Source organism: Chlamydomonas reinhardtii, chromosome 17, assembly GCF_000002595.2.
Source record: "Chlamydomonas reinhardtii strain CC-503 cw92 mt+ chromosome 17, whole genome shotgun sequence".
In the NCBI taxonomy this organism is placed as follows: Eukaryota; Viridiplantae; Chlorophyta; class Chlorophyceae; order Chlamydomonadales; family Chlamydomonadaceae; genus Chlamydomonas; species Chlamydomonas reinhardtii.
The window spans coordinates 3,570,706-3,591,849 of NC_057020.1; the positions used below are offsets into that span (position 1 = coordinate 3,570,706).

At 63.5% G+C, this 21,144-nt stretch overlaps 7 protein-coding genes across 9 annotated transcripts in view; 2 read left to right on the forward strand and 5 right to left on the reverse strand.

The window, feature by feature from the left end:
* The window catches only part of CHLRE_17g725550v5 (uncharacterized protein), a 9,136-nt gene extending 8,051 nt beyond the window's left edge, over window positions 1–1,085 (reverse strand). Inside the window, exons 1-3 of the mRNA XM_043072335.1 lie at window positions 834–1,085; window positions 431–708; window positions 54–272 (exon numbers count right to left, since the gene is read on the reverse strand). Of these exons, the coding sequence (XP_042914794.1) occupies window positions 54–272; window positions 431–694 (483 nt within the window). The 5' untranslated portion in view covers window positions 695–708; window positions 834–1,085. The remainder of the gene's footprint in view (window positions 1–53; window positions 273–430; window positions 709–833) is intronic.
* Window positions 1,086–1,419: 334 nt separating this feature from the next.
* CHLRE_17g725600v5 (uncharacterized protein) lies at window positions 1,420–7,085 on the reverse strand. Its single transcript, XM_043072336.1, has 11 exons — window positions 6,852–7,085; window positions 6,579–6,712; window positions 6,189–6,374; window positions 5,662–6,006; window positions 5,268–5,354; window positions 4,992–5,080; window positions 4,426–4,611; window positions 4,097–4,249; window positions 3,277–3,903; window positions 2,684–3,136; window positions 1,420–2,165 (listed from the first exon to the last, which is right to left on the reverse strand). The coding sequence occupies exons 1-9, from the start codon at window positions 7,063–7,065 to the stop codon at window positions 3,777–3,779; spliced, it is 1,521 nt and encodes a 506-aa protein (XP_042914795.1). The 5' UTR covers window positions 7,066–7,085; the 3' UTR covers window positions 1,420–2,165; window positions 2,684–3,136; window positions 3,277–3,776.
* A 52-nt stretch (window positions 7,086–7,137) lies between these two features.
* CHLRE_17g725650v5 (uncharacterized protein) lies at window positions 7,138–10,875 on the reverse strand. The gene is made up of 6 exons (XM_043072337.1): window positions 10,304–10,875; window positions 9,705–9,875; window positions 9,173–9,281; window positions 8,619–8,744; window positions 7,915–8,129; window positions 7,138–7,688 (listed from the first exon to the last, which is right to left on the reverse strand). Exons 1-6 carry the CDS (start codon window positions 10,762–10,764, stop codon window positions 7,397–7,399), a joined length of 1,374 nt encoding a protein of 457 aa, XP_042914796.1. The 5' UTR covers window positions 10,765–10,875; the 3' UTR covers window positions 7,138–7,396.
* A 100-nt stretch (window positions 10,876–10,975) lies between these two features.
* On the forward strand, window positions 10,976–13,877 carry CHLRE_17g725700v5 (uncharacterized protein). Of its 3 annotated transcripts, none has more exons than XM_043072338.1 (6): window positions 10,976–11,062; window positions 11,563–11,804; window positions 12,273–12,642; window positions 12,726–12,819; window positions 13,116–13,181; window positions 13,339–13,877. In XM_043072338.1, the coding sequence occupies exons 2-3, from the start codon at window positions 11,563–11,565 to the stop codon at window positions 12,394–12,396; spliced, it is 366 nt and encodes a 121-aa protein (XP_042914799.1). In that variant the 5' UTR covers window positions 10,976–11,062; the 3' UTR covers window positions 12,397–12,642; window positions 12,726–12,819; window positions 13,116–13,181; window positions 13,339–13,877. The 3 variants fall into 3 exon arrangements, with proteins under 3 accessions (XP_042914799.1, XP_042914798.1, XP_042914797.1); XM_043072339.1 differs by having other exon boundaries at window positions 12,273–12,520; XM_043072340.1 differs by having other exon boundaries at window positions 12,273–12,819.
* Window positions 13,878–14,055: 178 nt separating this feature from the next.
* On the forward strand, window positions 14,056–17,927 carry CHLRE_17g725750v5 (uncharacterized protein). Its single transcript, XM_043072341.1, has 3 exons — window positions 14,056–14,408; window positions 14,563–14,709; window positions 14,958–17,927. Exons 1-3 carry the CDS (start codon window positions 14,282–14,284, stop codon window positions 16,916–16,918), a joined length of 2,235 nt encoding a protein of 744 aa, XP_042914800.1. The 5' UTR covers window positions 14,056–14,281; the 3' UTR covers window positions 16,919–17,927.
* A 962-nt stretch (window positions 17,928–18,889) lies between these two features.
* Window positions 18,890–20,025, reverse strand: CHLRE_17g725800v5 (uncharacterized protein). Its single transcript, XM_001697196.2, has 2 exons — window positions 19,626–20,025; window positions 18,890–19,402 (listed from the first exon to the last, which is right to left on the reverse strand). The coding sequence occupies exons 1-2, from the start codon at window positions 19,669–19,671 to the stop codon at window positions 19,272–19,274; spliced, it is 177 nt and encodes a 58-aa protein (XP_001697248.2). The 5' UTR covers window positions 19,672–20,025; the 3' UTR covers window positions 18,890–19,271.
* A 54-nt stretch (window positions 20,026–20,079) lies between these two features.
* The window catches only part of CHLRE_17g725851v5 (uncharacterized protein), a 2,696-nt gene continuing 1,631 nt past the window's right edge, over window positions 20,080–21,144 (reverse strand). The window contains exon 4 of the mRNA XM_043072342.1: window positions 20,080–21,142. Coding sequence (XP_042914801.1) covers window positions 20,750–21,142 — 393 coding nt within the window. The 3' untranslated portion in view covers window positions 20,080–20,749. The remainder of the gene's footprint in view (window positions 21,143–21,144) is intronic.

Genomic DNA, 21,144 nt, shown 5'->3' on the forward strand with positions numbered 1-21,144 from the left:
AGCGCCTGTCGCATGAGCGGGTCCGTGTACAGCAGCGCCCCCGCCGCCCCCACCTCCCGCAGATATGCCAGGTGGTGGTGCAGCCGCACGGTGGTGCGGCTGACGTGTGTGCCCCAGGGCGCGCCCATGCTGCGGAGGGGGATGAGCACGGACCACAGCGCGGGCCGGTCGGGCGTGTAGGCGGCGGCCGGCGCCAGGCGGTGGCACAGGGCGGCGGAGGAGGGCGGCAGGCAGAAGGGCGCGCGGTTATCGGGGAAGGAGGCCTCCCACACCTGCGCGTATATGTGCGTACGTACATATCGGTGCCATGGGCCCGCTTACGTCACTTGTGTGCAGTTCAATTGAAGTGCGTTGAACATATGTGTGTGTGTGTGTGTGTGTGTGTGTCCATGGGGTCGCCCACCCTGCTGTGCTGCGCCACCGCTCTCACCTTGAAGCAGAAGTCCGACTCATGTGCGGCGGGCAGCAGGAAGGTGAAGTGGAACGGTCGCAGGTGCGACCAGGGGTGGTCAAGACTGTTGGGGATGGGGGTGGAGGCTACTGTGTCCCCTGAGGTGGTGCCAAGCCGCAGTCGTGGCTGCCAGACGTGGGGGTCGACTTGGCTGAACAGGCATCCATACAGGCTGGAGCTGATGTTGCTGATGTCCTCCACCCAGGCAAAACCATCCACAGCATGTGTTTGGCTGGGCAGCATAAAGCGGGGCTCGCCTGCAAGCGAGCGAAGGGCAGGGAAGAAGGGAACGAGGGGCGGGTGGGATGCGCAAGCACGTGCACAAGGTGGGTGTGGAAGGTGGGGTACGGGCTCGCGCAAGTTTGTATTGTTCGAGGAATACCTGTTTTGCCCGGGGGAGTGACTCGTTTTAGCCATACATGCAGTAACAGTACTTTGTCCTCTGTCGTTGCGGTCCTTGACGCGAAACCGAACTCGGTCTTATTGACCAGCACAGGCGCGATCACGAATAGCTTAATATGTTGAATGCCTAAGTCTGTCGTTGACCGTGCTGCAAGATGCGCAAACGAACCCCTCAGCGCAGCGACTCGCAAAATGGAGACCGCTGAAACCAGAAGCGCAAATGCCCAGCCCCTACATGCTCTTATGTGCATCTTAAATTCATCGTGGTAGCATATTAGCCTCGCAACATGGGCCCCTCTGCTGCACGAATTTCATCGACAGATGGCGGGCGCGGGCACGCTGCCGGCAAAGAATGATCTCCGCGGCCCTGTTGCTTGCAACTAGTCATAACTTGCTAAGTCAGCAGATTATCAGCCAGCTGCTTATGGAGCGTACTGGGTGCGTAGTGTGTGTCGGATGGCACGCACAGGCACGCAACGAGTCTATCTGGGGCTCACGTGAACAGGTGCGCCCAGGGCTGCGCGGCTGCGCCGCTGCTCGCGTGTAGCCCGGTGATGCGTGTAAACAGGTTTGAGTGGTACGTTCTTGCAGTTCACACCACACTTTAAAATCGATGGTGCAGACTGTACAGACTAGCAAGGACCAAGGACTGCGCAAGGCTTGAAGCGTGGAGCTAGCGCCATCGCGCCTGTTAGACTCGCACACCAGGGGTACACATACTTGGGTACACAACCCGATCGCAACGATCTCGGCCCGGAGCGGGCAGCAGCGCACACAGCTCAAACCTCGCTCTTCCCATTCCCCGTGCCATACATGCGCACTGGACTGTTTAGGACTGTTCACTACTTCATTGTTGGGCCTCATTACTCCCCACATCTGGCGCATTTACCAGGCTGGGCCGCTGGGAATTCGCCTCACAACTCCGGGACGTCGCCGCCCTGGCACTGATGCTCCATTACTCCATACATAACGCGTGTTTACACCACGCCTCTCATGCTGCCACCACTCCACGCCCCTATCCATGCGCTGCTGGCTGGCTCAGTTCAAACGAGCCTCCCGCTTGCGGGTGCAGCCTGAGCATTCACGCGGCCGCATGCACGCGATTGCAGCACTGCGCGGACGGGTCGTCGTCGTCTTACACCTTGGTTATTTGGTTCTGGAGAATTTGTTTCTTGGTTTGGCTTTTCAGCGGTTTCGGGTACATGCCGTGGACACGCACCGAGCTCGGCCAGCCCTCCGCCCGCCGCCCACTCAGCTGTCAGCACGGTTCCCCCACCCGGCCGGCCCCGCTGCACCGTGCGTGGGCCGGTCCCTGGACGGGTGTGGGGAACCGCACAGCGGTCCGCGCCCGTCCGTCTCAGCTGTCAGCTGTACGCCACTGCATCGTCGCCAGCCTCGCCGCGGCACATGGGGGCGGGATCCATGCAGCGGCGCCCATACTTACCACGCTTGGCCGGCGCCAGTACATACTACCAGTACAGCTCGCCCGGTGCAGCCGCCGTTCAGCCCTCTAATCAGCCCGGCCCCAGCTAGGCAGCCACCCTGCTTCACTTGCTCGGCAGCTTTGCCCGGCATCGGCTACTGACATCCGCCACGCCGCTTCTTTCTTCTCCCGTTTCTTTCCGCTTGCCCACGCATATGCTCCATGGGCGCCCGCGGATGCCTGGCTCCGTTCCAGGTGGGTGCATTTTGTGGGTTTCGCGTTGTCGCGGCGAATGGCAGCAGCCTAGTTGCGAGCTGGAACGCGTCCGCCCCTGCAAGCGGCAGCAGTCTCCACGACACTCGGACTCCGTTTGGCGTGCCGAATGCGGAGCAGCGTGGAGCGCGCACCGGTGTCTCGTCTCGAAGGTAACAAGTAACCGCATTGCCGCTGACACTAACTTCTTTCGTGATGTTTATTGCTAGCCTGGAGCTCGCGACGGCGTCTTGCATTCGCATTCACTCGCAAGCACTTCGTAAACAGTCCACAACCAAGCACTCTGGAGTGGCATGGCCTCCCAGGACCGCTGCCTGAAGCACGCAAGCGAGGCAGGGTGGCGGGTGATGCGGTCAGGACTAGCGTACCCAGGCTCTAACGACTTAAGCAGGCCGTGTGCCGCCAAGTAGCACTGCCCTAGCGAGGGGGCGCGTCGACTCCCGTTGTGTGTGTTATACCTGGGAATTGGATTGTGGCCGCAACGCCTGGGCCCAAGCCCTGGACTGCTCCCACGCGCTAGCTACTCCCCGCCCATCCAGCCTTTCATGCAGCCATGATGGGCTGTTTCGGTTTCGGGGACACGCCACCTGCACATGATGGCAGTCGGTGCATCAAGATGGCAAAGCGCAGCACCTTTTCAAGAGCAAGGACATGGAAGTTCTGATTTCAGTCTGCCTGATGCGCCTGTCAAGGAGGGGCGATGCGGCGGCATCAGCTCACCGCTCACCTCTTGTCAGGTGCCGTTGGTGATGAGGCCGCCTCCTTCCCATGCCGGTCATGTTGATGCCAGACCGCGGCCGGCAAGCCGTGGGGCTGTATGTGCGGCTGCGCGAGGGCGCAGCGGCGATGCGCACAGGCGTCGTGTGTCATGTGGCGACACCGCCAGGTGGACGCGCGGCCTGAAGGCGCCGCAGCGTGGGGAGCGGGGGACTGCACGGTTTGGCTGCAGCCCGCCCACACCACGACTGGTGTGTTGCATGTGCCGCCGCGCACGCGTACGCATCAGCCGGCATCACGCAGTAGTCTGCACGCCCAACACGCGCACTCATCTTCCTGTACTCCTTTGGCGAGCTCCGGTCGCAGGGCGGCGCAGTTCCCAACACCAGGCAAGCTGGCACTGCTGCTGCCTTAGTTTTATTGATAACAGCCACTCTTGCGCACGTTCCTGCTGAACTCGCAGCCGCATGTGGCTAGCCGCGGCAGCAGGTGCCGTGCAAGCGCCGTCCCTCAATCTGCATGGTTGCGCGGCTCGGCGCCCTGACCGCTGCGTGCCGCCCCAGCCGCCGCCTTCGTCCGGAGCGCCAGGAATCGAAACGGCTCGAACTCGCTCGCGTTGTAGTAGGCACGTGGCCGCCTGTGGCCGCAGGCGCATCGGGTCCGTGCCGCACAAGCGGGGTGTTGCACGCAGCCCGCAATTCCAAATACGACTATCCTAGATGACCATCCAGAGGCTGCCAACCCTCACCAGCTGCCACATACGCTTCCTGCCCTTACCCAAAGGTGCCCCAGCAGCAGGGCGCGCCGCTATACACCACACGGCCACTCACCAGTAGTTTTTGACATGCAGGATGAAGGCGCAGCTGCTGTTAGCCACGTGCCAGCTGCCCAGCAGGGCGCGCGCGTCGTGTGCCCAGGAGTCCACCACCCGCGCGGCGGGGCAGGCGAGCATCTTGCCCGTCCACAACGGCGTCTTGGAAATCCTGCTGGGCACGGTCGCCGACCGAGCGGCGGACCACAGTTCAGTAAATTAGCATCGGCATCACCAAACCAGACCGAAGACCGAAGTTGTAACGGAAGATCACGCGGGAGTAAATTGGGACGAAGGCCAGCATGACAGTTTGGGACAGATCCCGCCACGCTGAGCAAGCAAGCCCACCTGTCGTACGAGTCCAAGGGGTGCGGCGGCGGCCGCCCAGCTGCTGCTGCGGCGGCGGGGGCGGTGTACCACAGCGCGGCCTCGTCCTCGGGGGCCACCCGGCTGGACAGCACGTCCACCCGGTACAGCCGGAACACGGCGGGCGCGGGGGCGCCATCACGACTGGAGCTGGAGCGCACAGCAGTCCTGCGTGTCAAGTAAGAGGGGCAGGTCGCGGAACGGGGTCGGGGCTCGGGGTCGGGGCACGCGGTTGGGGCATGGGGCTGGGGCACGCGGTTGGCAACTGAGACGGGTCGGCCTGTGTATGGCCGATTGGCCGCCCCGCCCGCCGCGGGCCTCACGGGCGCGCAGCAGCCTCCCGGCCTTGCATGCAGCACATCTGCATGTCCGACATGTACGGCACCTCCCGCACCCAGCAGCAAAAGTTGTGCGCGTGCGTTTGCGTACCCACGCGACGCAAGCCTGCTTTGCTTGTGCCAGCCTGCCTGCCTGCTGTGGTGCGCTGTGGCTGCCTGCCTGCCTGCCTTGCGTGTGTGTATGTGCATGTGTACGTCCTGTGGGCGCACCTGTTGACGGCCGACTCCACCAGACAGCTGTACACGCGCGGCCACGTGCTGTCGTACACACTGAACAACATTTCGTCCAAGTCGGACAGCTGTGGTGTGAGGTGAGCGGGCGGGCGGGGGTTGACGGGAGGAGCTGGGTACGAGGCGGAGGTAGAATGGGCCAGCGGGGCACATGAGATTGAACGACTGAAAGGATGCGGGCGGAACGTGCATCCCAAGCTCGCCCGGGATCTCATGATGCCGCCGTGAAGGCTCCCTCGCCCGTCGCCACCTCACCTGTAGCCACAGGTTGGTGCCGCAGCCCGCCAACCCCAGCGCCGCGTGCCCGTACACCATGTGATGGTCCCACATATAGTCGCGGCGCTGGGAGACGCAGGGGCGCCGGGCGGGCGAGACGCAGGCGAGGGGTTAGAGCGCAGGGGAGGAGAGAGACACGAGGGAACGGCGTTGGGCGTCTGGGGTATGCGGTGACGGCGGAGACGCATGGACATGGTCCAATGTCAGGCGCCGCGTCAGTGATGTGGTGCTAGATCCTCGGAGACCAACAACCCACCGGGTATTGTCGCGTGCCACTCCGTTGTCAAGCATCGGCCACGCTCTCCTCCTCGCTCTATTGCATTGGGTTTGGTTTAGTTTGGGCTGGTACCTACAACCCTTCCCCCTGCCTCACCTCCATCATGTCCCACGTCACGAACATCAGCCTGCCCTCCCGCAGGAAGCGCTGCACCGCCGCCTCAGCCTCCAGCGCCTGTCGCATGAGCGGGTCCGTGTACAGCAGCGCCCCCGCCGCCCCCACCTCCCGCAGATATGCCAGGTGGTGGTGCAGCCGCACGGTGGTGCGGCTGACGTGTGTGCCCCAGGGCGCGCCCATGCTGCGGAGGGGGATGAGCACGGACCACAGCGCGGGCCGGTCGGGCGTGTAGGCGGCGGCCGGCGCCAGGCGGTGGCACAGGGCGGCGGAGGAGGGCGGCAGGCAGAAGGGCGCGCGGTGGTCGGGGAAGGAGGCCTCCCACACCTGCGCGTGTGCGTATGTACAGTTTGTATACACACCGGGTGCCCGCAGGATGCGTTGTTGCCGGGTGTTCCTCGTGTGTCAATTACGGTGGCTGCTGGGGCTCTACTGTGTTCCGTCCGCACACTTCCCCGCCCCCTCCCTCTACCACACGCGTGTGCCTAAACCACAGCCGCGACACTCGCCTTGAAGCAGCGCTGCCCATGCTCGCCGCCGGGGGCGCCGCCGCCCGCTGGCGCCGGCTCCGCTGGCGGGAGTGTGAAGGTGACGTCCAGAGGCTGCACCTGGTTAAACAGGACCTGGGGCGCGGCGGCGTACACCCGCTCCCCCACAACCTCCCGCCCATCCGCTAGCACCAGCGTCAGCTTGGGCTGCGCGGGGCGAGGGCAGGAAACGGGACAGCAGGGCGCGGCCAGGAGGCCAGACCACATTCAAGGTGCTGTTGGGTAGCTGTTCCAATTGTGGACCGAACGCAAGCCGTGCGCAAGTGTAGCAGTAGTCATCAGCACGTGGCGGCGGGTCATCCAAATCAGAGGTAGTGGCTGGCTGCGGGCTTGCAATCTGGGGGTGCCCACCTGCCATGCGTCTGGGTCGATGGCCATGCGGGCCACGCCGGCCCAGGCCGTGTGGTTGAGCCGCTCAAGGACCTCGACCCAGATCAGGGCGTGCACAGCCGGCACCTGGCCGGGCAGCATGAAACGCGGCTCGCCTGCAGCGCCGCCGTTCAGGAGGGATATTAGGGGAGGGGGGGCGTGGCGTGGGGGAGGGGTCGGATGGGGAGGGGTCGGTGGTCCAGGAGGAGAAAGGGTCTCCGGTTTGACTGGAAAGCTGTCCCAGCGACAGCTTACCTCCGGCATCTGGTGGAGTAACATGCTTCAACCAGATGTGCAGAAGCACAACATGCGCGTGTGTGGAGCCTTCCACTGGTGCACGGGCAAACAGTTGGACTCGGTGAACGCCCAGCGAGCTCGCGGCAAGCCCATGCAGGTGCAACGCGTTCACTTTCAGACTCCAGAGAGTTGCGAACACCGCAAGCAGGTGCAAACTCAGCCAGCCCGGCATGTCGCGCAATCAGTGACACAAAAGCTTTGATTGTACTTCGCTCATAACGGCCAGCTGATAAATATGGATTGGAGGGTATGTAATTTACAAAGTATGCATAAGAGGACTGAGGATGCATCACCACCACCACCAGAACCAAATGAGTGCAGTCGCGCCATCGTCACTGTCGCCCCCGCTATAGAAAGCCAGCAAGCTCCCGTCCTAGCAAGCTACCGTCTCACTCCCTGACGCCCGCGTTACCCGACTGCTTGCCACCTGCACACGCCATCCGCAACACGCCTCAACCCGCCTGCCACCTCCCCTGCTATCCACCTCCACACAAGCGCTGCGCTCACGCGGCCTGCGGCTTGCCGCCACCGACACCGCTGCCCCCCTCCGCCGCCTCCTTGCCCCTCCCCTCCGCCTCCTCCTCATCCCTGGTGGTCCGGCGCCAGTAGGCTGCCAGCGCGGAGCCCATGACGCTGTGCGTGCAGGCGCTGACGGCGCAGGGGGCGGCGGTGAGGGGGTCTGCGAAGTGCAACGCCGCCAGTACGGCTCCCAGGGTGGAGTTCTGCATGCCCACCTCGATGGACATGGTGCGGCACACTTTGCCGCTCAGGCCCAGGCACTTGGCGATCACGAACCTGCAGCGGCGCGCAAAAATGAGTGTGTCGGTGACTCGGTGAGCGGGAGGGTAAGGGATAGGGGGAGTGGGCGGGGTTGCCGCAGGTCGCGGACGTGTGACGCACCAGCGGCACGAGTACGATATCGTCACCCCGCATACGGCACGCGCACGCCACGCCATGCCACGCCGCGCCAAACCACACCAAGCCACCCCGCCCCGCCCCCTGGCCTGCACGGCCCACGCACCCGAGCAGGAAGCCCGATGCGTGCAGACCCGCCACCGCGCCCAGCAGCGCCGGCCCGGACGCCCGCACGGCGCCGGCGCTGGCGGCCAGTGTGGATCCCACGATGGCTGCCACCAGCAGGGTGGCCACTGCCGGCGTGAAGCGCGCCACCCGCGCCACCACCGCCGGGAACTGCTGGTTGGCCACACAGCCCGCCATCACGGGCAGCAGTACCACCTGGGGGCGGGGGCGAGGGGGGGGGGTGCAGGGTGAGGCGAGGGGTGAGCGGTGAGGGGCGAGGGGGGGGTTGCAAGGTTAAAACATTCGGGACAGGGGGGCGAGCGGTGGGGTGGGGTGAGAGGTGGCGGTGAGGGGTGAGGGCGAGGGGTGACGGGTGAGGGCGAGGGGTGACCGGAAGGGGCGCGCGCGGGGCGAGGGGTGCAGCGGTGTAGGACAGGGGAGAGGGAACCGAACAAGGTGCCACCACGCACGGCCGTGCTGCCGTCTACACGCCTACTGACATCCACGCTGCGACAGACCCGGACACCAGCCCGCCACCCGTCCAATCGCCCTCGCAAAACTGCATTACCCCGCCGCTTTACGCCCTGTTGTTGCAAGTCTCTTGTTGCTTACTGGGAGTGGTGGAAAAGACGCATCCCACACAGTACGGTAAAAAAACAGCACCTTGCGCAATCCACATACATACACACACACGACCCCACCCACCTGCATGGTGGACATGAACAGCCCCTTGGCGTCCACGGGCGCCAGCGTGCCTGCCAGTGCGGCCGTGATGGCGGGCGTGGCCACCACCGCAGCCAGCGTGGAAGCGGCGGTCATCAGGATGGACAGCTGCGTGTGTGTGTGGGGGGGGTGGGGGGGTGGGGGGGTGGGGGGTGGGGGGAAGGGGGACACGGTGGGGGGTTACATTCATGATTAGCTAAGGAGGTGTGTGTGGGCTGGGGGGTGGCACAGTGGGGCAGTGGAGCAGTGGCACAGTGGGGCAGTGGAGCAGTGGGGCAGTGGGGCAGCGGGGCAAGGGGGCAGGGAGGCAGTGGGGCAGGGAGGCGGGGAGGCGGGGAGGGCAAGGCCACGGTCGTGCAGCATGACCCAGTGGTGACAAAGTGCCTTCCCGCATGCCTTCCCGGAGCGTGCATCAATCCTTCCCAGGACACCCGTGTCGCGGCAGGACGCCTTGCACACTGCTGCCCCCGCCACAGCCGCCACGTGCGAGCGCTAGCTTAGGAGCCCCCGCCTCCCCTCCCCCCCCCGCTGCCTACCGCCATCTCCCCACGCGCCAGGAACGCCACGATGTTGGACGCCGTGCCGCCGGGGCAGGCCGACAGCACCGCAATGCCCACAGCCAGGGGCGCCGGCAGGCCCGCGTACCTGCACCGCACACACCGCACCCACACACACCGCGCGGTGAGGCACGGCCGGTATGCCCGGCAGCAGCTTGGCAAGCCCACGCCTGCCCCCTTGCCTTCCCTTGAAGTTGTCGCCCACACGCCACGTCCCCGGCTGCAGGTCCCGAGCTGCGCAAACCTGCACTCGCTCGCTCGCCCTGCTCAGACGCACCCGCCACTTTCAACCCCAAAACCGCAACCTCACACAAACCAAAACCCCCTCCCCCCCCCCCCCACACACACCAACCCCTGCACCCTGGGCAGTGGTTCTGGGTCGTGCTTTCTTTGGGTTTGGACTAAGCCCTCCCCACACACAACCTCCACACAAAAACCCCTCCGCCCAGCCGCCCCCTCCGCCCAGCGGCCCAGCCGCCCTTCCCTCCCCCCCCCCGGAGTCCCGACCCACCTGCTGAACAGCCATCCCAGTCCCGGCATGACTGTGTACTGCAGCCCCATGCCCAGCAGCAGCAGGCCCGGCATGCGGCGGAACACGTCCGCGAAGTCGGCCAGGCGCATGGTGAGCCCCATGCCCAGCATGGTCAGCGCCAGGCCCCACGTGATGAAGGGCGTGGGCAGCCTGGCGGGCGCGGTGGGAGGCAGGCGGGCGGATGGGGGGGGTTACATTCATGATTAATTAAGAAGTCAAGTCGTAGGCAGATGCAGTCGCATAGTAGACGTGTTGTTACCGATGTCCGTGAAGTCCAGCGGGGGGCGGGTATGGGGAGGAGGGGCAGGGGGGAGGAGGGAGGAGGATGGGGGAGAGGGGAGAGGGGAGAGAAAGAGGCGGTGGGCGGGGTGGAAGTGGTGGGTTGGGCATGTGTCCCCAGCCGATGGTGCGGTGTGTGCGCGCTCGCGAGGCTGATTGGCACCATACGTAGTTGAGTACTCGACACGGCACACGGCACACACACACACACACACACACACACACACACACACACACACACACACACACACACACACACACACGGCACACGGCGGCACAGCTATTGGCCCCTCGCTCACCACGTGAAGGCTTCTGGCCGCCACAGCGCGAGCGCCGCCGCCATCACCACCCACAGCGGGAACAGCGAGGTGATGGTGCCGCACAGCGCCGCCGCCCGGTCCTCAAAGGAGCTGGCTGATGCTGCTGGTGCTGCTGGTGCTACTGGTGGTGCGGGGGATTGGGATGAGGAAGAGGCGGGCTGCGCCGAGGATGCATGGTTGTCCGGCTGTGCCGGCTCCGGCACGGCACTCGCGGCACCGCCACCGCTGGCTCTGCATTGCTGGAGATGGCCGCTGCCAGCTGCTCGCCGTGGGAGCAGTGGGCCGGGAGCGCCCCGGTTTGTGAGGAGGCCTGGGGCTGTAGGACGCACGGGAAGTGCGCCCGGTGCGACCGGCCGCAGTGGGAGCGTGTGCATTGGCCGCGCCAGCCCTTTCGCGGAGCAGCGCTGCAACGTGACGCTGCCAGCGCCCAGTAGCTGCATGCCTATCGATAGCCGTGTGTCACCAAAGTTGCAACTTCGTCGGCAGAAAGCAGGCAAGTGCAAGCGTAAGAAACGCGCATGAAAACGAATAAAATCTTTGGGTATAGTAACTACAGTATGCTATTATATAGGTATACAGTATAGGAATACTAATGTTGGCAAAGAGATGAAACTTCCGAGTTCCGGCTCCCTTTCCATGCATGCAGGCAGGCGTCTCGCCGTGGCGTTGCTTTGATATCCACCGAGCGATTTTTCAAGCTCATGGCTCGGTTTGCTTGACAAGACGTGAACAATTCGCGTGAGCTGGGCGTGGAAGCTTCTGTAGAGCAAGCATAGCCCGGAATCACAAATAGGGCCAGCAACACAACCAGAAGCGTCACACTACTTTTTCGCGCCTGTTTATGATAGCAGTGACTCAACCTTTGGGTTTTTGGGGCATGTCCGCGGCATGCCACATGACCCAAAGCCAGACTTCCTCGCTCCTCGGTGCCACAGGCTTCCTCCTGCCCGGCCAGATGGCCACCATTTAACGCGTGGCCTGGGCCGACGATTTAGATTTAGATACCGCGATGGGGGCTGGGGCTGGGGCAGGGAGACAGGGGCAGGGCTTGCACATTTGTGTCCTTGGGGCACTGGTACGTCGACCCTGTGTCGTGCCCTGTGTGCCCTACGCTGAAACCCGCACGTTAAGAACCCTCGCAACAGCGCAGGGCATCACCGGCTCACCGCACCCTGCTCTAACACAACCCACGCGCATCGGGAACACTGACGTGACTCTGCACCCGCCGTCCCTCACAGATGCTCTTCAGTGCATACGGCAACCGCTCATCCGACATCTACGCCTGCCTCACCCTTGGCCTCACCATCTCCGCCCGCGACCAGGAGGCCGCCGCCACCGCTACCTCGTCGCCCTCTGCCGCCACTACCTTCAACCTACACCTGGCTGTGGACATCACCGGCGGCGCCGTGGGGGCGCACGACGAGGTGCCGCTGTGGGCCGCGCCGCCCAGGTCGGCAGTTATGAAACCGCATCCGCTGTGGTGAGTGCGTTTGTATGTGAGTGCGTGTACGTGTGTATGCGCGTGCGTGTGTTTGGGGGGGTGTAGATTCCAGCCCAAACTAAAACGAACCGGGGGGGGAGAGCGCGCGCGAGAGAGAGAGAGCCGCCGTCCAAGGCACATGAAGGGGACGTGTCCGGGCCTAAGGGTGCCGTTGAGGGCATGTGTTCAGACGCGCCATGTCATGCCGTTCTCGCCTAGGCCCCCTTGGGCCTGCCTGCACCCACCGTGCCTCGCACTGGCGAGCCCGCCCGGCGCTGTGCCCCCCCTCCCCCTGGCCGCCATGATGACGCCGCCCAATGTGAGCCCACCCTTGACATGCGAGGCAATACATGGATGGGGGCCTAGTACGAGGGCAACGCCGCACGCATGCGCATTCATGCTGCACGTCCGGGACTGCTGGTGGGTCTGGGTTGCATCCAAGGGCTTGTTGGTCCTGATGATACGCAGGCAAGAGCTGCTGCGCGCGCGTGCGGGTACCGCCACTGCGCCTGCTGCTGGTGGTAGGCTGCTGGTGGGCGCAACAATGCAGCGCAGCCTCCGGGGCGTATCATTCAACGAATCCAGTCGCTGATGGCAAGCCGGTCTTTGCCTCTATGTACTGTGTGTGTCCTTAGCATGCGACAGGCGTGTGCGGTCATACGAAACGCCCACCGGCTTCGGGCCGCTCCAGCAGTTGGCGCGGTAGGCAGGCGATGGTGCGTTCCGCCACGGGGGACGAGCGAGGCAGCCGGGACAGCGAACGGGGACGCAGGCGCCAGCGCCAGGAGGCGAACGGCTCTAGCAGGCCACGGCCGCGCTTGCTTGGGGGCGTAGCCAGGTGGGTGGCGCGCTAGATTGCGGTACGGGCACCTCCCTGAAGCAGTTGATTCTTGTGTGTTGTGTTTTGGTGAACCCACGCAGTTGATGGTTGACAAGTAATTGATGCTTAACAAGGGCTGACTGGCCGTTGTCTTCAATACTCTTGCTCCAGGGATGCGTACCTATGTATGGTAAAGTAAGTTCGAACATAATCGTAAACTTTTATCCAGCACTGTCACTTCAATCCATTTGCGGTTTCATGTTCGTCTTATATACGGTATGCATGGGTGCACAGATTAAGACGCACAGGCGTAGGTAGGGACACGGGCCCGTGCATCTATGGCCTGGGGCCAGGGTACCGTCATTGGAGTGCAACCGTAATGTGACGAAGCAATGCAACACACAGACGTATGAATGCATCTCTAGCGGCGGTAATAATGACACACAACTAGGTTCACCAATGCAACTGTGTTGCTGCCTGTGGAACGGCAGGCGGTTACACGGATGTGGGCTAGTGAGGCGCGCCTGCTTTGCAGTTGAAATTCGAGAGCTTACCTGGTGAGTTGGATTGCACGCAGGCAATGGCTGCGCGGGACAGATGTGCGTGGGTGGGTGGGTGGGTTGCGCAGTTGACGTAGGCCCCACGCAGCAGCACAATGCAGTGCATGCTGTATCGCATTACCGAAGTTTTTGAATTTCATGTGCTATCGTGCAGCTCATGCTAATGTCTTTCTGGGTTCGAGAGTGGATGAGGGGCAATCTGGGTGGCCAGCTTGTTGCGGGCTCCTCATCACGGTATGACGTTTGTGTTGAAGGCGTTGCAGAAGCGCTAAGGTGTAGCCATGTTAATGACGCGGTGCCAGGCGCTCATACGACGCTGGTTTTTATCATGATGCATAGTTACGGTTACAGCACATGCAGGCCTGTGGGCCAGTGTGGGCTGTTGGCACAGGCCTGTCTTGTCGTGTGCAGGGTTGGCGCCGTGCAGGTGGCGCTGGGCGTGCGCGATGCGTGGCACAGAATCTTTGCGTAGAGCGCAGGTTCGCACGCGAGCGGTTGGTGTCCAGGAGTGTCCTTCCACGGGCTTCCAAGCCGGGAACGGAGTGCACTCCAGCCGATGTGACATATGAAAGCTAGATGCAGTCCAGAATGCTAGGCCTTGGCTATTCTGAAGGGGTGCGACCTGAAGACATCCATAGCGTGTCCATCCACACCTTCACGACTCCAAAACACTTGGTCGTAACACGCAAGTCCCTATCCAGCCCTGAGTCCGTAGGTCTTGCGCAGACATACATGCTGCTCAAAAGGTCATGCTCCGACTAGGATGCCCGTTGCACTGCGGTTGGCAGGCAGGTGCGCGGCGGCCAGCTCCCCTGCCGACCCAGGCCGAGCCAGACCCCCGTTCGGGCCCAGGCCAAACCGGACGCATAGAAATAGGCGCCGCGCTGCCTGCTTGAAGTATAAGAGTATACACACACCAACATTACAACGCTTACGCATAGCGCACAACACTACCGTAAGACCACCGTCAGTTACAACTAGCGAGCTTCCGGCCCAGGGCCCGGGCCCAGCGGCTCTCCTGCTCAGGGACCACCTTTGAGCTGAGTCCACGAGATAATATAGTATAACCGTATATATCCAGCTAGCTAGCAAGAACAATGGCCGAGACCGTCCCTCAGAGCGAGCCCATCTCGGCGGACCAGGTGGCCAACAACGCGGGGGGCTTTGTCTTCAAGGTCGATGACTTCACGCTGCTGCGTCGATACATCATCCTAGGCTCTGATGGTGAGTTCGCAGCTCTGACAGTTGGTTGGTCCGGGGGTGTGCAGCGCAGGCGCTGCATACCTTAGGCCAAAACAGTGATAGCCGCAGCAACGATCCACTCTAGGTATGCCCCTGATGACCCCTCCGTTGCCCTCCTGCCCCTTCCCCGCTCCAGCCAACAACTACTACGTCTCGCGCAAGTCGGTGGACCTGGCGTCCGCCCAGTGCGTGGTGCGACTGCTGGCGGCGGGGCAGGGCGAGGCAGTGGTGAAGGAGGTCGTCGACATCAGCCGGGAGGGACGGGCGCCCAAGCAGGCCACCGGTGAGCAACTGGGAAGATGGGACTGATGGGCAGAGGCTAGCGTACACCCGCTGGAAGTTTGGAAGCACGGCTTCAGGCAGTTAGGGAATGGTGGGTGCACGCACACCGTAGTCTGTGGGAATGACATGCACATCAGCGTGAGACCGAAACCGCGCGCTCGGCGGAACCCGGCTTTCCTGGATCCTATACATCCTCTTACTGCCATGCGCCCTTCCCTCTTGCCCTCCGCCCGCACCCCCTCCCTGCAGGCATCGTGGTCCTGGCCATGTGCGCTCGCCTGGGCGACCCCGCCACCAGCCGCGCGGCGCTGGCTGCGGTGCCGGCCGTGTGCCGCACCGCCTCCACCCTGTTCGAGTGGGTGCAGCGCTGCAAGGAGGTGGGCGCAGCGGCTGACATCGCCAAGACCGAGTCGGGCGCAGTCGATGCAGCTGCCTTCGCCGCCTGGCTCGATGCTGCGTCTCGCGACGCAAGCGCTGCCGCTCCTGCTGCCCCGTCGGGTGGCCGCGGCGGCCGCGGCGGCGGCCGTGGTGGGCGCGGTGGCCGCGGCGGCGGCAAGGATACCGGTGGTGGTGAGGCGCTAGGAGGCCTGGGCGGCCGCACCGGCAAGCTGAGCTGGGGCCGCGCCATGCGTCGCACCGTGGCCCGCTGGTACCTGGACAAGACGGCGGCCGCGGTGGCGTACCAGGCGACTAAGTACAGCCAGCGCAACGGCTGGAGCCATGCCGACCTGCTGCGACTGGCGCACCCGGACCCTGAGGAGCACGCGGCCAAGCGCCGGAAGGTGGCGGAGGGCGCTGCGGCCGCTGTGAAGGCTGCGGCCGCCCCGGACACTGAGGCAGCTGCAGCCTCAGCCGATTCAGACTCGGAGTGGGTGGTGGTGGGTGGTGGCGATGGCGAGGCAGCTGGCTCGGAGCTGGGCGCCCTTGCGGCGGCGATGGCGGCGGCTGCTCCGGCTGCCGCCGCCGGTGGTGACGCGGCCGCCGCCGCCGAGGCTCAGCGGGTGGCTGACCTGAAGGCCGTGTTCGCCTTCCTTACCCACGGCACCGTGCCAGGCCAGGAGCAGGCGCCCAAGCATAAGAAGGCTGCAGCGTCGGAAGAGGCAGCGGCGGGCCCTGCAACCGAGGCGGCTCAGGCGCCTGACGAGGCTGACGCGGCTGAGGCGCCTGCCGCGGCTGAGGCGGCCGCGTCCATCGTGCTGAGCCCGGTGATGCAGTACCTGGTAGATGCCCACCGCCTGCGCAAGGAGATCCGCGCGCCTGCTCCGGCTCAGCACGAGGCCGCCGCTACGACCGCTGCGGTTATTGAGTCGGCGCTCACTCTCATTCGCCGCCACCGCTTCGGCCACGAGCACGTGGGTGACACCGTGCTGCTGCGGAACCCGGAGGTGTGGGGCGCGTTCCTTGAGAACGGCATGCCGCTGACCGCCATGATTCGTAACCTGGGCCGTATGTCGGAGCTTGGTCTGCTGGTGCAGCCCGGCTACCAGAAGCGCGTGACGGACCGCCTGCGCGACGTGAAGGCACTGATGGCGGCGCGCGTGCACCCCATGACGCTTCTGGACGCCATGTGCACCTACCGCAACGGTGGGGGCGCACGCGGCAAGGCGCGCTGGATCCCAGTTTCAGCCGTCACGTCGGCGCTGGAGGACGCGTTCTACCTGGCGTTCAAGAACGTGGTGCCCACCGGCAAGCGCTACCTGCTGGGGCTGGATGTGAGCGGCTCCATGGGCTGTGCCAACTGCTCCGGCATGACGTCCCTCACTGCGCGCCAGGCAGCGGCGGCCGTGGTGATGACGCTGGTGCGCACCGAGCCGTGGGTCAAGACGATGGCGTTCTCGCACCAGCTTGTGGAGTTCGACGTGCGTGAGTCCGACCGGCTAGAGCAGGTGGTGGAGCGGGCGTCGCAGATTCCTATGGGCAGCACCGACTGCGCGCTGCCGATGATCTATGCGACGGAGAAGCAGCTGCCCGTGGACGTGTTCGTGGTGCTGACGGACAATGAGACGTGGTTCGGCGGCGTGCACCCGACGGAGGCGCTGAAGCGCTACCGCACCGCCATGAAGATGCCTGACGCCAAGCTGGTGGTGCTGGCATTCAGCGTCAACGACTTCAGCATCGCCGACCCCAAGGACCCCGGCATGCTGGACGTGGCGGGGCTGGACTCGGCGGTGCCGCGAGTGGTGGCGGACTTTGCGCGCGGAGGGCTGTAAGAGGCGGCGATGAGGGGCAGATTGCGAGCCGCAGGGGGGCTAGGATGGGATTCGGGGGAGGATTCGATGGGGGAAGTAAGACCGGAAGCTATGTACGACGGTAGAGACCGGAAGAGATGCACTACGGTACCACATGGTTCCAGCTGTTGCAATAAGGCTCGATTAGTATGCATCACCAGAACCGCACGATATGAGTTAGCAGCCGAAGGCTAAACGTGCATGAGATACTTTTAGCATCCTTCTGGAAGGCTGAACGGGGCTGTGACACGTGCTAACTGCACGGGGCCGTTAGACAGGTGCTCGCAGGCTGGGTAGGAGTAATGCGACAGGCATACTGGTATGGCGCCGATGCCCGATAAGCACAAACACGACGCAAGCATACATGCGTTGGTTACAGCAGCAGTAGTGGTGATGCGTGTACTTTGCACGCGCGTGTTGCGGCGCGGCACCTTTCGCAACTACCAACACTTTTACTGACACACCTGGATCACAAACGGGCTTTCGCGCAACTGCCAACGAACAGGGGCGGCACATGGCGTGGGGGTTGGCGCGCAGCGCGACTGGGAGCTGGTAGTTGAGATGGGGCGCGTGTGGGAAGCTGCATCAGAGTACGGCGGAGCTCGGCGGAGGCTGGCGGTTGGCGCGGCGCGTGAGTGGGAAACTGGGAATGCATAGTCGTGCGCGAGGCGTGTGGGAAGCTGCGTGTGAGCTGCGTGTAAACTCAGTGAAACGCATGGGGCTGCCGCTGTTTCCATGAGCTGTCTGGGCGCACACGGTTTCACACGGTTGACACGGGGACCCCCGCAGAGTGGCGCCCCCCACATGTACGTCTAAGACAGCAGTCGGTTGATCACTCCGAAGCTTTCACAAGGCTACGCACGATAGGTCGTGTGAGAGAGAGCAACACCGCAACACCGAGTCGTTGCGGTGTTGGGCGACCTAGAGGGCGCTGCCCCTGCATGGGCAGCCTCGTCCGACCTGAGCACCGCGCAGGCACGCCCACGAACCTGCCGCGGGGGCTAGACCCGCACGGCCCCGCTGCACCAACCAGCACACACAGATGAAGTACACCACCTCAAGAAGCCCCGGCCCAGCTTGCCCACCAGCACTGGCCACTTGGCCTCTACCTCTCCACGAACGCCCACCTGCCCCTGCCTACCTCAACACCTAGGATACACGACGCAGCACGATAAACAACCTAGCGAAGGGGGGGCAGCCAAACTGCTGACCCGGCAGTAGTTCAACCGGCGCAACCTGACCCGAACCCGCGCGCAAGGGCGCCCCCAACAAGAACCCAACCACCGGCTGCCCCCAACCCCCGGGAGCACGAGCCCAACTGTTCCCACTCACATGCGCCCGCTCGCACCCTGGTTCACACCCCTGACCCAACCGCCCGCGCTGCCCCAACCGCCCGCTCTGTCCCAACTCCCCGCTGCTGCCCACGGATCGCACGTGCCCATGATATATCGTGACAGGAAGCCTTGCTTGGCTGGTGTTGTCAAGGCTGCCGCCGTGCCAGGCCGTCGGTGGGTTCGCGATAAGGCAGCCCCCATGTCTAGATGGTCAAGGCGCGGTGAGGGACCTGCTAGTCTACACTGGTTTCGCCCGCGTTGGGAAGCGCAGGCTGCCCGTTAGGCTGCAGGGTCTGGTGTTCTGTGGGAGGAAACTACCCCACAACACAAAATACCCCCAGGGAACGCGTTCCGGTGGCATATAGATGTGTCTTTTGCCGTCAGTCCTACTACATGTTCTGCTGATGCTTTTTGGCCGTGCACTGTCTGGGCCGCATGGCAGGCATCGTGCCTGTCCCCAGGCTGCCGGCAACACGCGGTGGCGGAAGCTTGCACTGTAACCCTGGTGGCATCTTCCGCTCATCTGCCCCATTTCAGCAGGCGCCATTTTGGGGCGAGCCATTGCGCTGCGCAGCTTGGAGGTTTGGGTGTTCCGTGGCCGCTGGGGGAACTGAACGGCAAGTCGCTCAATAGAAAGACAAATCACAGTTTTGGCGAAGATTAAGCCTTGCAAATGTGCTTCCAACATTTGGCGCACCAGGAACACCCCGTCAACCAACCCAATCATTGACGAGTGTTGCGGAACTAATCACGATTTGGGCCTCATTTTCACGCAACTCTGTGCAAAGTAACCGGCACGCATAGCGGCGCCCACTTGCAGGCACGTTAACATCCTGACAAGTTGCCGTTCCAGTCACACAGCGCCAGCCTTCACACACGCAGAGCCGGCATGGCCAGTTGCTCAGGAGTTGGCCGTCGCTAAACACGAAACAGGCACGGCGACGTGCCACAAACCCAAGCAAAGCCTGACTCCCGGAACGCCCTGCACACGCCATGTCTGGTTATACGTCAGGGCGTGACAGGCTGCCCATACGCTGCACAGGCCACCACAGGCCCCTCACATCTCCATGAATGCCGCATCCAGGCGGGAGCAGGCGGGAAGCCGGCGGGCGGCCGTGGCAGGCCATGCTGCCTGCGGGGCCGCGAGGGAGGCGGGAGTCTGAAGGGCAATTTCGGCAGGTCAGGACGCGATGGACAGGGCGGCTGCAGGCGCCCAGGTAGCAGTAGGCGCCCGGCAGGTGCGCCGGCAGCAGCTCCTTCAAACTCGAACCGCCGAATTTCTCGACTCTCTTCACCCCGCGATCTCTTCACCCCGCCTTTTGGACCCGCCCAGCCAAACCCTCTCAGCAGCTCACCGTCTAACTTATGCCAGTAAGCTATCAAGGCCATATACAGCGCCATGGTGACCATCGCGAACAGCGCCGCGAAAAATGCAGTTGACCAAACGAGTATATTGCTGAATTCGCGGTTGCGTCTAATTACATCTTGCAAGCGTCGAATCTCGGCGTCCCGGTCGTCGCTGCCGGCGTCGGAAGCGCTGCTGTTGGATGCCGACATTCGCCTTCTTCGCCTTCTTCGTTTGTCCTGGTCGATTAAATAACGCTCTCTATCGCAATCATAGTTGTTGAAGTTGTAGAAGTCGCAGACGGGCGACTCTTCAGGTAGGGTTTCGAGCCCGCGCGTGGGGGCGTGTTTGCTCAATTTTGGCAGCATGGCGAGATTAATGATTGGTGATGGGCCAGGACCTTGAAAGACTTCGCAGATTTGATAGCAATGATGATCATGAGCCATATTGTGCATGAGCATGATACATGGCGTCGAGTCCCCCATGCAGCCGTGTCCCCCATGCAGGCTGTACGTGTCAGCACGAAGCAAGACAGTGCTTGCCTTCGTGCCACGCGCTCTTAAGCCCGCCTTGCTCTGCCGTACGGGGAATCAGTCCCCTTTGCGAAGGCCAGCTTCCTCCTACGTCCCGACTCAGCAACGCTAGCTCAACCAATATCTTGACCAATATCAGCAGCAAGGCGACGCAGAGATGTACACGCTAAGCAAAGACGCGTTCTACGTGCGTAATCCCAACCACACAGCTGGCTGACACCGCAGGCCTCACCTGGGCTTGGCGCCCCGTCTCCCTGGCACACACGCGGACAGAGACACACGCATACGCACCATGCCACAAAGGGCCAAACACATGCAGGCACTGACTGCCATCTTCGTGGCGTACGCAACTTGTAGTGCAAAGAATAACCGTCTTACTTGCTTCGTGGATGGCGTACCGCCAAGAACTTCCCGATCTGCCAACCGCCACACGGCGCGTCTTCTCACTCTCGTTCGCAGTCACTTTCATGCTCTTTGCGTGTCCCGTCCACGCTGGGTCCGGTCACGCGCTGGCGCATGACACCCTGCTGGCCGTCGTACACCTGTACACGTGCGGGGCGGGGCCGCGCTCCCAGACAAAGCATGCGTAGACCTGGGACTATCATTGGCATGGCGGGGGTGCGCAGGCGTGGACGTCGTAGTGGAGCGTAGGCTCGCTGCCCGGCACCCCTGGCTTGTATGGCACTCCTGGCGTGCGCACGATCACGCAGGGTTTGGCCCCTGCTGGTTTGGCCGGTGGGCTGGACGCTGCGGAGCCCCCGCTGCAGGGGGCATCCTGCCCGGCCTGGGCCTCAGCGCCGCGCCACTGGCCGTAACAGTCCTCCTGTCGTGCAGTGGGCGTGCACCAGTGCGGCCGCAGCAATAATGCGGTCACGCAGCTGGTGCCGTACTCGCCCTCCTCCTCCTCCTCCTCCTCCTCCTCCTCCTCCTCCTCCTCCTCCTCCTCCTCCTCCTCCTCCTCCTCCTCCTCCTCCTCCTCCTCCTCCTCCTCCTCCT